Here is a 12,190-nt window from a genome sequence, read left to right as displayed (position 1 = left end):
TGAGGTGGAGGTGTACCGGCGCTGCTTGTATTGTGATGACGGTGAGATGGGTCTCCGCCTACTGCGTCGGTGGCATCCTACCTCTGAGCTCCAGGATACAGGCAGCATCTTCACAGGTAAATGTTTCTTCTCGATGTTGTTCAGCCACTTTCATCTCTGTCATCTTTCGCCATATTTAAAACATATATGCATAACAACAACCATCAGCGTAAAAGCAAAATGGCTTTCATTGTAAGATGTCTACTTTAGCGGATGATGCTAAGTTTGGAAATAAATCTACAACAGAAAGTAAACCTCTACAACTTCAATTTGACGTTGAGAAACTGATGGACTTGGCTAACAGGTGGTGGATGTGTTTTGATATTGATGGTGGCCAAGTTGGATATACAGGCAGGAAAAATGAAAAAGGGCAAACTTCTTCATGAATTCTGTTGATACAAAAAATGAAAGATGAAGAACTTGGGTGTAATAACATCTGGTGAGCTAGAGCCGCGTAAAACAGTAGAAATGGCAAACAAAATTATTAAAGCCATAAGCAGGATATCCGAATTTAAGTCTCCAGATATTATCCTTGTTTTTCACAACTCACTTGTACGTACCTACGTCCCCGTCCGGAATATCAAGGAAGACAGAAAGAACGAAGTGAATACAGGGGCAAACTGACAAGATGATTCTCGGCCTGATAAACAAATCCTATAAGAACCGACCAAACGAATTAAATCTGTTTAGCTCAGAAAAGATAAGATTAAGAGGTGATCGACTGCAAATATTTATAACCATTAAAGGCTTCGATGATCTCGATCTAAGTAGTTAATCAACAATAAATTTGTCTGATTTCAGTCGAGGCAAACGTTTTACCTCGAATAAGGTAAAGTACGTTTTCTTCAACAGGATTGTTAACATATGAAATGATACACCAATTAAAATAGCTAAAGGTAGTGTCATAGACACGTTTAAGCAAAATCTTGAAATATATATATATATATATATATATATATATATATATATATATATATATATATATATATATATATATATATATATATATATATATATATATGTATATATATATATATATATATATATATATATATATATATATATATATATATATATATATATATATATATATATATATATATATCTTCTGTTTCCCATTCTAGAAAGTTAAAAAATACAAGGAGGGGAGGATTTCTGGCCCCCCGCTCCCGTCCCCTCTAGTCGCTTTCTACGACACGCGAGGAATACGTGGGAAGTATTCTTTCACCCCTATCCCCAGGGATAATATACATATATATATATACACATACACACACATACACACACACGCACATATACACACACACACACACATACATATATATACATTTGAAAAATGTTAGAAACAATTTAGAAAAGAGAAACTTCTAGCTTGAAATGAAATGAAAAAATGAATGTCACATAATGGTTCAACCTCTGGCTATGGAAAAAGGAAAATGTTTAATTTATTTACACAAACGTCAATAGTAGTTCTCATCAATTTAACCACTGTATATATATATATATATATATATATATATATATATATATATATATATATATATATATATATATATATATATATATATATATATATTTCCTTTCATACTATTTGCCATTTCCCGCGTCAGCGAGGTAGCGTTAAGAACAAAGGACTGGGCCTTTGAGGGAATATCCTCACCTGGGCCCCTTCTCTGTTCCTTCTTTTGGAAAATTAAAAAAAAAAGAGAGGGGAAGATTTCCAGCCACCCGCTCGCTCCCCTTTTAGTCGCCTTCTACGACACGCAGGGAATACGTGGGAAGTATTCTTTCTTCCCTATCCCCAGGGATTATATATATATATATATATATATATATATATATATATATATATATATATATATATATATATATATATATATATATATATGTATATATATATATATATATATATATATATATATATATATATATATATATATATATATATATATATATATATATATATAAAATTATCCCTAGGGATAGGGGATTAAGAATACTTCCCACGTATTCCCTGCGTATCGTAGAAGGCGACTAAAAGGGGAGGGAGCGGGGGGCTGGAAATCCTCCCCTCTCGGTTTTTCTTTTTTTTTTTTTCAATTTTCCAAAAGAAGGAACAGAGAATTGGGCCAGGTGAGGGTATTCCCTCAAAGGCCCAGTCCTCTGTTCTTAACGCTACCTCGCTAATGCGGGAAATGGCGAATAGTTTGAAAGAAAAGAAAGAAAGATATATAAAATATAATATATATTGGAAAGGATCAAATTTTGCACGTGATCAAGGTATTCCTATGAGTCCACGATGAAAATGATACACGATAAGTTCCCAAGCGCATTTTCGTGGAATGCTCACATCATCAGGGGAGACACAAGGGAGAAATATTAGTCAGTTGATATGCATCGAAGAGGCGAAGCTATCGCGGGAAATGGCGAATAGTATGAAAGAAAAAAAGAAATATATATATATATATATATATATATATATATATATATATATATATATATATATATATATATATATTTTTTTTTTCAAACTATTCGCCATTTCCCGCATTAGCGAGGTAGCGTTAAGAACAGATGACTGGGCCTTTGAGGGACTACCCTCACCTGGCCCAATTCTCTGTTCCTTCTTTTGGAAAATTAAAAAAAAACAAAACGAGAGGGGAGGATTTCCAGCCCCTCCGCTCCCTCCCCTTTTAGTCGCCTTCTACGACACGCAGGGAATACGTGGGAAGTATTCTTGCTCCCCTATCCCCAGGGATAATATATATATATATATATATATATATATATATATATATATATATATATATATATATATATATATATATATATATATATATATATATATATATATATATATATATATATATATATATATATATATATATATATATATATATATATATATATATATATATATTTATATATATATATATATATATATATATATATATATATATATATATATATATATATATATATATATATATATATATATATATATATATATGTAGGTTTGCGGCAGGGGTGTGTGATGTCTCCATGGTTGTTTAATTTGTTTATGGATGGGGTTGTTAGGGAGGTAAATGCAAGAGTTTTGGAAAGAGGGGCAAGTATGAAGTCTGTTGGGGATGAGAGAGCTTGGGAAGTGAGTCAGTTGTTGTTCGCTGATGATACAGCGCTGGTGGCTGATTCATGTAAGAAACTGCAGAAGCTGGTGACTGAGTTTGGAAAAGTGTGTGGAAGAAGAAAGTTAAGAGTAAATGTGAATAATAGCAAGGTTATTAGGTACAGTAGGGTTGAGGGTCAAGTCAATTGGGAGGTGAGTTTAAATGGAGAAAAACTGGAGGAAGTGAAGTGTTTTAGATATCTGGGAGTGGATCTGGCAGCGGATGGAACCATGGAAGCGGAAGTGAATCATAGGGTGGGGGAGGGGGCGAAAATCCTGGGGGCCTTGAAGAATGTGTGGAAGTCGAGAACATTATCTCGGAAAGCAAAAATGGGTATGTTTGAAGGAATAGTGGTTCCAACAATGTTGTATGGTTGCGAGGCGTGGGCTATGGATAGAGTTGTGCGCAGGAGGATGGATGTGCTGGAAATGAGATGTTTGAGGACAATGTGTGGTGTGAGGTGGTTTGATCGAGTGAGTAACGTAAGGGTAAGAGAGATGTGTGGAAATAAAAAGAGCGTGGTTGAGAGAGCAGAAGAGGGTGTTTTGAAGTGGTTTGGGCACATGGAGAGGATGAGTGAGGAAAGATTGACCAAGAGGATATATGTGTCGGAGGTGGAGGAAACAAGGAGAAGAGGGAGACCAAATTGGAGGTGGAAAGATGGAGTGAAAAAGATTTTGTGTGATCGGGGCCTGAACATGCAGGAGGGTGAAAGGAGGGCAAGGAATAGAGTGAATTGGAGTGATGTGGTATACCGGGGTTGACGTGCTGTCAGTGGATTGAAGCAGGGCATGTGAAGCGTCTGGGGTAAACCATGGAAAGCTGTGTAGGTATGTATATTTGCGTGTGTGGACGTATGTATATACATGTGTATGGGGGGGTTGGGCCATTTCTTTCGTCTGTTTCCTTGCGCTACCTCGCAAACGCGGGAGACAGCGACAAAGTATAATAAATAAAATAAAATAATATATATATATATATATATATATATATATATATATATATTTATATATATTCATGTGAGAAACTGCAGAAGCTGGTGACTGAGTTTGGTAAAGTGTGTGAAAGAAGATAGTTAAGAGTAAATGTGAATAAGAGCAAGGTTATTAGGTACAGTAGGGTTGAGGGTCAAGTCAATTGGGAGGTAAGTTTGAATGGAGAAAAACTGGAGGAAGTAAAGTGTTTTAGATATCTGGGAGTGGATCTGGCAGCGGATGGAACCATGGAAGCGGAAGTGAATCATAGGGTGGGGGAGGGGGCGAAAATTCTGGGAGCATTGAAGAATGTGTGGAAGTCGAGAACATTATCTCGGAAAGCAAAAATGGGTATGTTTGAAGGAATAGTGGTTCCAACAATGTTGTATGGTTGCGAGGCGTGGGCTATGGATAGAGTTGTGCGCAGGAGGGTGGATGTGCTGGAAATGAGATGTTTGAGGACAATGTGTGGTGTGAGGTGGTTTGATCGAGTAAGTAATGTAAGGGTAAGAGAGATGTGTGAAAATAAAAAGAGCGTGGTTGAGAGAGCAGAAGAGGGTGTTTTGAAATGGTTTGGGCACATGGAGAGAATGAGTGAGGAAAGATTGACCAAGAGGATATATATGTGTCGGAGGTGGAGGGAACGAGGAGAAGTGGGAGACGAAATTGGAGGTAGAAAGATGGAGTGAAAAAGATTTTGAGTGCTCGGGGCCTGAACATGCAGGAGGGTGAAAGGCGGGCAAGGAATAGAGTGAATTGGATCGATGTGGTATACCGGGGTTGACGTGCTGTCAGTGGATTGAATGAGGGCATGTGAAGCGTCTAGGGTAAACCATGGAAGGTTGTGTGGGGCCTGGATGTGGAAAGGGAGCTGTGGTTTCGGGCATTATTGCATGACAGCTAGAGACTGAGTGTAAACGAATGGGGCCTTTGTTGTCTTTTCCTAGCGCTACCTCGCACACATGGGGGTGGGGGGGGGATGGTATTCCATGTGTGGCGAGGTGGCGATGGGAATGAATAAAGGCAGACAGTGTGAATTGTGTGCATGGGTATATATATGTATGTGTCTGTGTGTGTATATATATGTGTACATTGAGATGTATAGGAATGTATATTTGCGTGTGTGGACGTGTGTGTATATACATGTGTATGGGGGTGGGTTGGGCCATTTCTTTCTTCTGTTTCCTTGCGCTACCTCGCAAATGCGGGAGACAGCAACAAAGCAAAATAAATATATATATATATATATATATATATATATATATATATATATATATATATATATATATATATATATATATATATATATATATATATATATATATATATACATATACATATATATATATATCCCTGGGGATAGGGGAGAAATAATACTTCCCACGTATTCCCTGCGTGTCGTAGAAGGCGACTAAAAGGGAAGGGAGAGGGGGGCTGGAAATCCTCCCCTCTCATTTTTTTTTTTTTAAATTTTCCAAAAGAAGGAACAAAGAAGGGAGCCATGTGAGGATATTCCCTCAAAGGCCCAGTCCTCTGTTCTTAACGCTACCTCGCTTATGCGGGAAATGGCGAATAGTATGAAAAAAAAAGAAAAAAAATTATATATATATATATATATATATATATATATATATATATATATATATATATATATATATATATATATATATATATTCATATATATATATATATATATATATATATATATATATATATATATATATATATATATATATATATATATATATATATATATATCTCTTTTCTTTTTCTTTATACTATTCGCCATTTCCCGCATTAGCGAGGTAGCGTTAAGAACAGAGGACTGGGCCTTAGAGGGAATATCCTCACCTGGCCCCCTTCTCTGTTCCTTCTTTTGGAAAATTAAAAAAAAAACGAGAGGGGAGGATTTCCAGCCACTCGCTCCCTCCCCTATTAGTCGCCTTCTACGACACGCAGGGAATACGTGGGTAGTATTCTTTCTCCCCTATCCCCAGGGATATATATATATATATATATATATATATATATATATATATATATATATATATATATATATATATATATATATATATATATATATATATATATATATATATATATATATATATATATATATATATATATATATATATATGAATATATATATATATATATATATATATATATATATATATATATATATATATATATATATATATATATATATATATATACATATATATATATACTTACATACATATAACATACAAACCTCCAACAGCCAGGATCGAACCAGGGACCCCTGTGTTTACATACATATACATATCAACATGTACATACTCATATGCAAACATTGCATACATGCACATGTACATATTCATACTTGCTAGCCTTCGTCCATTCTTGGCACTACCCCACCCCACAGGACAACAGAATCGCTATCTCCTGCTTCAGCGAGGTAGCGTCAGAAAAACAGAAAAGTGGGCACATTTGTTCACACTCAGTCTCTCGCTGTCATGTGTAATACACCAAAACCACAGCTCCCTCTCCACATCAAGGCCCCACAGACGTTTCAATGGTTTACCCAAGACGCTTCACATACCCTGGTTCAATCCATTGACATCATGTCTACCCCTATATATCATATCGTTCAATTCACTCGATTCCTTGTACGCCTCGCACCCTCCTGTATGTTCAGGCTCTGATCTCTCAAAATATTTTTCACTCCATCCTTCCACCTTCATTTTGGTCTTACGATTTTCTTGTTCCCTCCACCTCTGACACATATATCTTCTTTGTCAATCTTTCCTCACGCATTTTCTCCATAACTCTGAACCATTTCAACACACCGTCTTTTGAACTCTCAACCATTTTCTATCATTTTCACACTTCTCCCTTACCCTCACATTACTTACCCGATCAAACCACCTCACACCACATATTGTCCCCAAACATTTCATTTCCAACACATCCACCCTCCTCCGAACAACCCTATCTATAGCCCATGGCTCGTAACAATATAACATTGTTGCAATTACTATTCCTTCAAACATTCCCATTTTTGTTTTCCGAGGTAATGTTCTCTCCTTCCACATATTCTTCATCGCTCCCAGAACCTTCGCCTCCTTCCCAACCCTGTGGCTCACTTCACTTTCATGGTTCCATCCGCTGTTACGTCCACTCCCACATATCCAAAACGCTTCACTGCCTCCATTTTCTCTCCATTCAAACTCACATCCCAATTAACTTGTCCCTCAATCCTACTGAACCTAATAACCTTGCTCTTAATCACATATTCTCCCAACATTCTCCTTTCACAAACTTTTCCAAACTCGGTCACCAACCTCTGCAGTTTCTTACACGAATCAGCCACTAGAGCTGTATCATCAGCGAACAACAACTGACTCACTTCCCACACCCTCTCATCTACAACAGACTGCATACTTGTCCCTCTCTCCAAAACTCTTGCATTCACCTCCCTAACAACCCCATCCATAAAAAAATTAAACAACCGTGGGGACATCACGCACTTGCCACAGGTTGACATTCACTGGTAATCAATCTCTCTCCTCTCTTGCTGCTTTCTCATGCACATGCCATACATCCTTGGTAAAACTTTTACACTGCTTCTAGCAACTTACCTCCTACACCATATACTCTTAAGACCTTCCACAAAGCATCTCTATCAACAATATCATATGCCATCTCCAGATCCATAAATACTATGTGCCAATCCATCTGATTTTAAGTATTTCTCACACACATTCTTCAGAGCAAACACCTGATCCACACATCCTCTACCACTTCTGAAACAATACTGCTCTTCCACAATCTGATGCTCAGTACATGCTTTCATCCACTCAATCAATCATTCCCATATAATTTCCCCGGAAAACCCCTTAGTTTCAACACTCACCTTTATCCTCTTTGCCTTCATTCAACGGCACTATACACACATTCCGCCAATACTCAGGCACTACAATATGATCTATACATACCTTGAATATCCCTAACAACCAGTCAACAACGCAGTCATTCTATTTTAGATGAATTCCGCTGCAATACCATCCACACCCGCTACCTTTGCTGGGTTTCATCTTCCACAAGGCTTTCATTACCTCTTCTTTTTTAATCAAACCATATATATATATATATATATATATATATATATATATATATATATATATATATATATATATATATACGAATAAAGTGTATATGAACGCGCACCTTCATAGAACATACAAAGTTCCAACAGCCAGGATCGAACCTGGGACCCCTTGTGGAAGAGGCAGACATGCTAACCGCTAGGCTAAGGGACTGTATTCCTAGTATACAGTCACTTAGCCTAGCGGTTAGCATGCCTGCCTCTTGCACAAGGGGTCCCAGGTTCGATCCTGGCTGTTGGAGCTTTGCATGTTCTATGATATATATATATATATATATATATATATATATTATCCCTGGGATAGGGGAGAAAGAATACTTCCCATGTATTCCCTGCGTGTCGTAGAAGGCGACTAAAAGGGGAGGGAGCAGGGGGCTGGAAATCCTCCCCTCTTTTTTTTTTTTTTTAATTTTCCAAAAGAGGGAACAGAGAAGGGGGCCAGGTGAGGTGTTCCCTCAGAGGCCCAGCCCTCTGTTCTCAACGCTACCTTGCTGATGCGGAAAATGGCGTTAAGTTTGAAAAAGAAAAAAAAAAAAAAAAAAAAAATATATATATATATATATATATATATATATATATATATATATATATATATATATATATATATATATATATATATTCCAATGAGTCCACGGGGAAAATGAAACACGAAAAGTTCCCAAGTGCACTTTCGTGTAATAATCACATCATCAGGGGTGACACAAGAGAGAAATATAACAGTTAGTTGATATACATCGAAGAGACGAAGCTAGGACGCCATTTGGTAAACATGTGATTGTCCAAAACATACAAAGAGCGTTCATAAACTTATCATTTTACAAATCTTATCAACAATAAAGTTATCTAATTTGTACAGACCATCACTAATATTAAGATTATAATTCTTTGTGTATTTAGTAATAGAAGATTCAATGATATTTCTCTTTTTAATAGGGTTAGAATTAAAAGCTGAGATGGCTTTACTCCAGTCAATACAATGATCATAGTTTTTAACATGATTAAACAAGGCCTTTGATTCTTGTCCCGTTCTTATACTATATTTATGTTGCTTAAGTCTAACAGAAAGATCCTTACCAGTCTGACCAACATAAAATTTATCACAGTTTCCACAAGGAACTTTATAGATGCAACCAAGAGAATTTTCTTGTGAATTCCTGATTAAGATATTCTTTATAGTATTATTGTTGCTAAAGACAACATTTACATTAAAGGATTTAAGCAACATGGGAAGCAAAGTGAAATTATAATTGAAAGGGAGAACTAAAAGATTTTTGGTGTCAATGGGAGGTTTGGACTCAACTCTATAAAATGATTTCTTTGCTAACTTAAGGGATTTATCAATGAAAGATCTAGGGTACTTTAACTTAGATCCAATAGAATATATCTTCTCAAACTCATCATCAATAAACTCTGGACTGCAAATACGAAATGCCTTTAGGAACATAGATTGAAATGATGATAATTTAACTCTGTCATGATGAGATGAGTAATAATGGATATATGAGCATACATTGGTGGGTTTTCTGTATATGCTAAACTTAAACTTGTTTCCATGTCTATGAATCATGCAATCGAAAAATGGTAACATACCATTATTCTCATTTTCTACGGTAAATTTGAAGGAAGGTACTAAATTGTTAAGTAAGGGGAGAAATATTTGTAAATTTTCATTTGTTGGCCAAACACAAAGAACATCATCTACATACCTAAACCAAATTGCATTAGAAGGTAAGATATCCTTTAGTAATTTTGTTTCAAAAAATTCCATATAAAGATTACTTAGTACAGGTGAAAGAGGGTTACACATTGCCATACCAAATTTTCGAGCATGATAATCTCCATTAAATTGAAATACACAGTCTTTTATACACAATTTTATCACTTCAATGAAATTAGACTTTGAAACAGGTAAATGAATATCATCCAAGACATCAAATAAATATTCTAAAAGGTCATCAACTGGAACTTTAGTGAAAAGTGAGGAAACATCAAAGCTAACTAGTTTGTAATCAAAATTAATATTGATATTGTTTAGCTTGTTGACTAAATCTACATTGTTCATGATATTAGAATTTGATACCTTACCCACTAAAGGGCTTAATAAGGAAAACTAACCATTTTGATAATTTATATGTGATGGAGCCTACTGAACTCACTATAGGTCTTGCTGTAAAATTTTATTTATGTGTTTTGATAAGTCCATACATATATGGCAATGAAGGGGACAAAGATGACAAATTTTTGATAAGAGAAATGTTACCTTTCAACAACTTCATTTCTTTATTGAAGTGAGAATTAACTGCTTCTAAGGGATTTTTACTAAGTTTAGAATATGTTGTGTTATCATTTAGATCATTCATTTTAGATAAATAGTTACTTTTGTCTAAAATCACAGCAGTGTTACCCTTATCTGCTTTAGTAATATGTATATCCTTGTCTTTTTTTTAAGGTGTTAATAGCTCTTATGAATCTTTTAGGGCAATTAGCTTCAGCTGGTTTTGACAAACTGGCATACACTAAACCCTTGCAAATATTAATATCATCATTACTTAAATTACTGTATTTTTCTAAATTACAAAAAGACTTTGTTGGAGCACACAAAACTTAAACCATAGCCTAATGCACACAAGGAATCTTTATCTAGTGGTTTATTAGACAGGTTTACCACAAAAGATGGGTTTATGTTCTTGGTCCAGTCGCTGTTTTCAATAAGAAGGTCCAACTTACGATTTAGTGACACTTGTAGCCTATTGCGTTCTTTCCTTAATTCATCATAGCAATAGTCCAACATCCGGTTCTTCCAGTGTGGAGGAGGCTTTTCGCATTTCTAGAGAGAAGAAACGTGCCTTTCAAATGACAAATGATACGTGTGTAAAAGAGAGACTTTTGAATGTTAATGTGCTCAGAGGGGCAGCTGGAGGGATGTCTGATCACTATCTTGAGGAGGCGAAGGTGAAGAGTTGTAGAGGTTTTCAGAAAAGAAGAGAATGTTTGGGAGAAAAGAGTGGTGAGAGTAATTGAGCTTGGAATTGGACTTGTGTGAAGAAGTACCAGGAGACATTGAGTGTAGAATGGCAAAAGGTGAGAGCAAATGATGTGAGTGAAGCGGGTGAGGAATGGAATGTATTTAGGGAAGCAGTGATGGCTTGCGCAAAAGATGCATGTGGGAAGATTAGAAAGGGTAGTGAGTGGTGGGATGAAGAGATAAGATTGGTAATGATACAGAAAAGAGAGGCGTTTAGGCGATATTTGCAGAGAAGTAGTGCAAATGACTGAGAGATGTATAAAAAGAAAGCGTTAGGAGGTCAAGAGAAAGGTGCAAGAGTTGAAAAAGAGGGCAAATGAAAGTGGGGGTGAGAGAGTTTCATCAATTTTTAGGGAGAATAAAAAGATTTTTTGGAAGGAGGTAAAGAACGTGCGTAAGACAAAGGAACAAATAGGAATATCGGTGAAGGGAGCAAATGGGGAAGTGATAACAGAGAGTGATGGAGTAAGAAAGACATGGAGTGAGTTTTTTGAAAGTTCGTTGTAAGTGTTTGATGATAGAATAGCAGATATAGGGTGTTTTGATTGAGGTGGTGAGATGGTCAGGGAGAATTATTTGGTGAAGGGAGAAAAGGTATTGAAAGCTTTGCGTAAGATGATATCCGGGAAGGTATCTGGATGGTATTGCAGTGGAATTTATTGAAAAAGGGAGTGACTGTCTTGTTGAATGGTTGATAAGGATGCCCTATGTATGTATGGACCATGGTGAAGTGCCTGAGGATTGGCGGGATGCATGCATAGTGCCATTGTACAAAGGTAAAGGGAATAAAGGTGAGTGTTCAAATTACAGAAGCATAAGTTTGTTGAGTATT

At 36.1% G+C, this 12,190-nt stretch overlaps 1 protein-coding gene across 1 annotated transcript in view; it reads left to right on the top strand.

Moving 5' to 3' along the window:
* The first annotated feature begins 236 nt into the window (after window positions 1–236).
* The window catches only part of LOC139766180 (glutamate receptor ionotropic, kainate 5-like), a 37,146-nt gene continuing 25,192 nt past the window's right edge, over window positions 237–12,190 (top strand). Inside the window, exon 1 of the mRNA XM_071694450.1 lies at window positions 237–377. Within this exon, the coding sequence (XP_071550551.1) occupies window positions 237–377 (141 nt within the window). The remainder of the gene's footprint in view (window positions 378–12,190) is intronic.

This window comes from Panulirus ornatus, chromosome 57 (assembly GCF_036320965.1).
Source record: "Panulirus ornatus isolate Po-2019 chromosome 57, ASM3632096v1, whole genome shotgun sequence".
Lineage (NCBI taxonomy): Eukaryota > Metazoa > Arthropoda > Malacostraca > Decapoda > Palinuridae > Panulirus > Panulirus ornatus.
The sequence above is the reverse complement of the archived record's forward strand: the minus strand, read 5'-3'. Positions and strand labels throughout refer to the sequence as shown.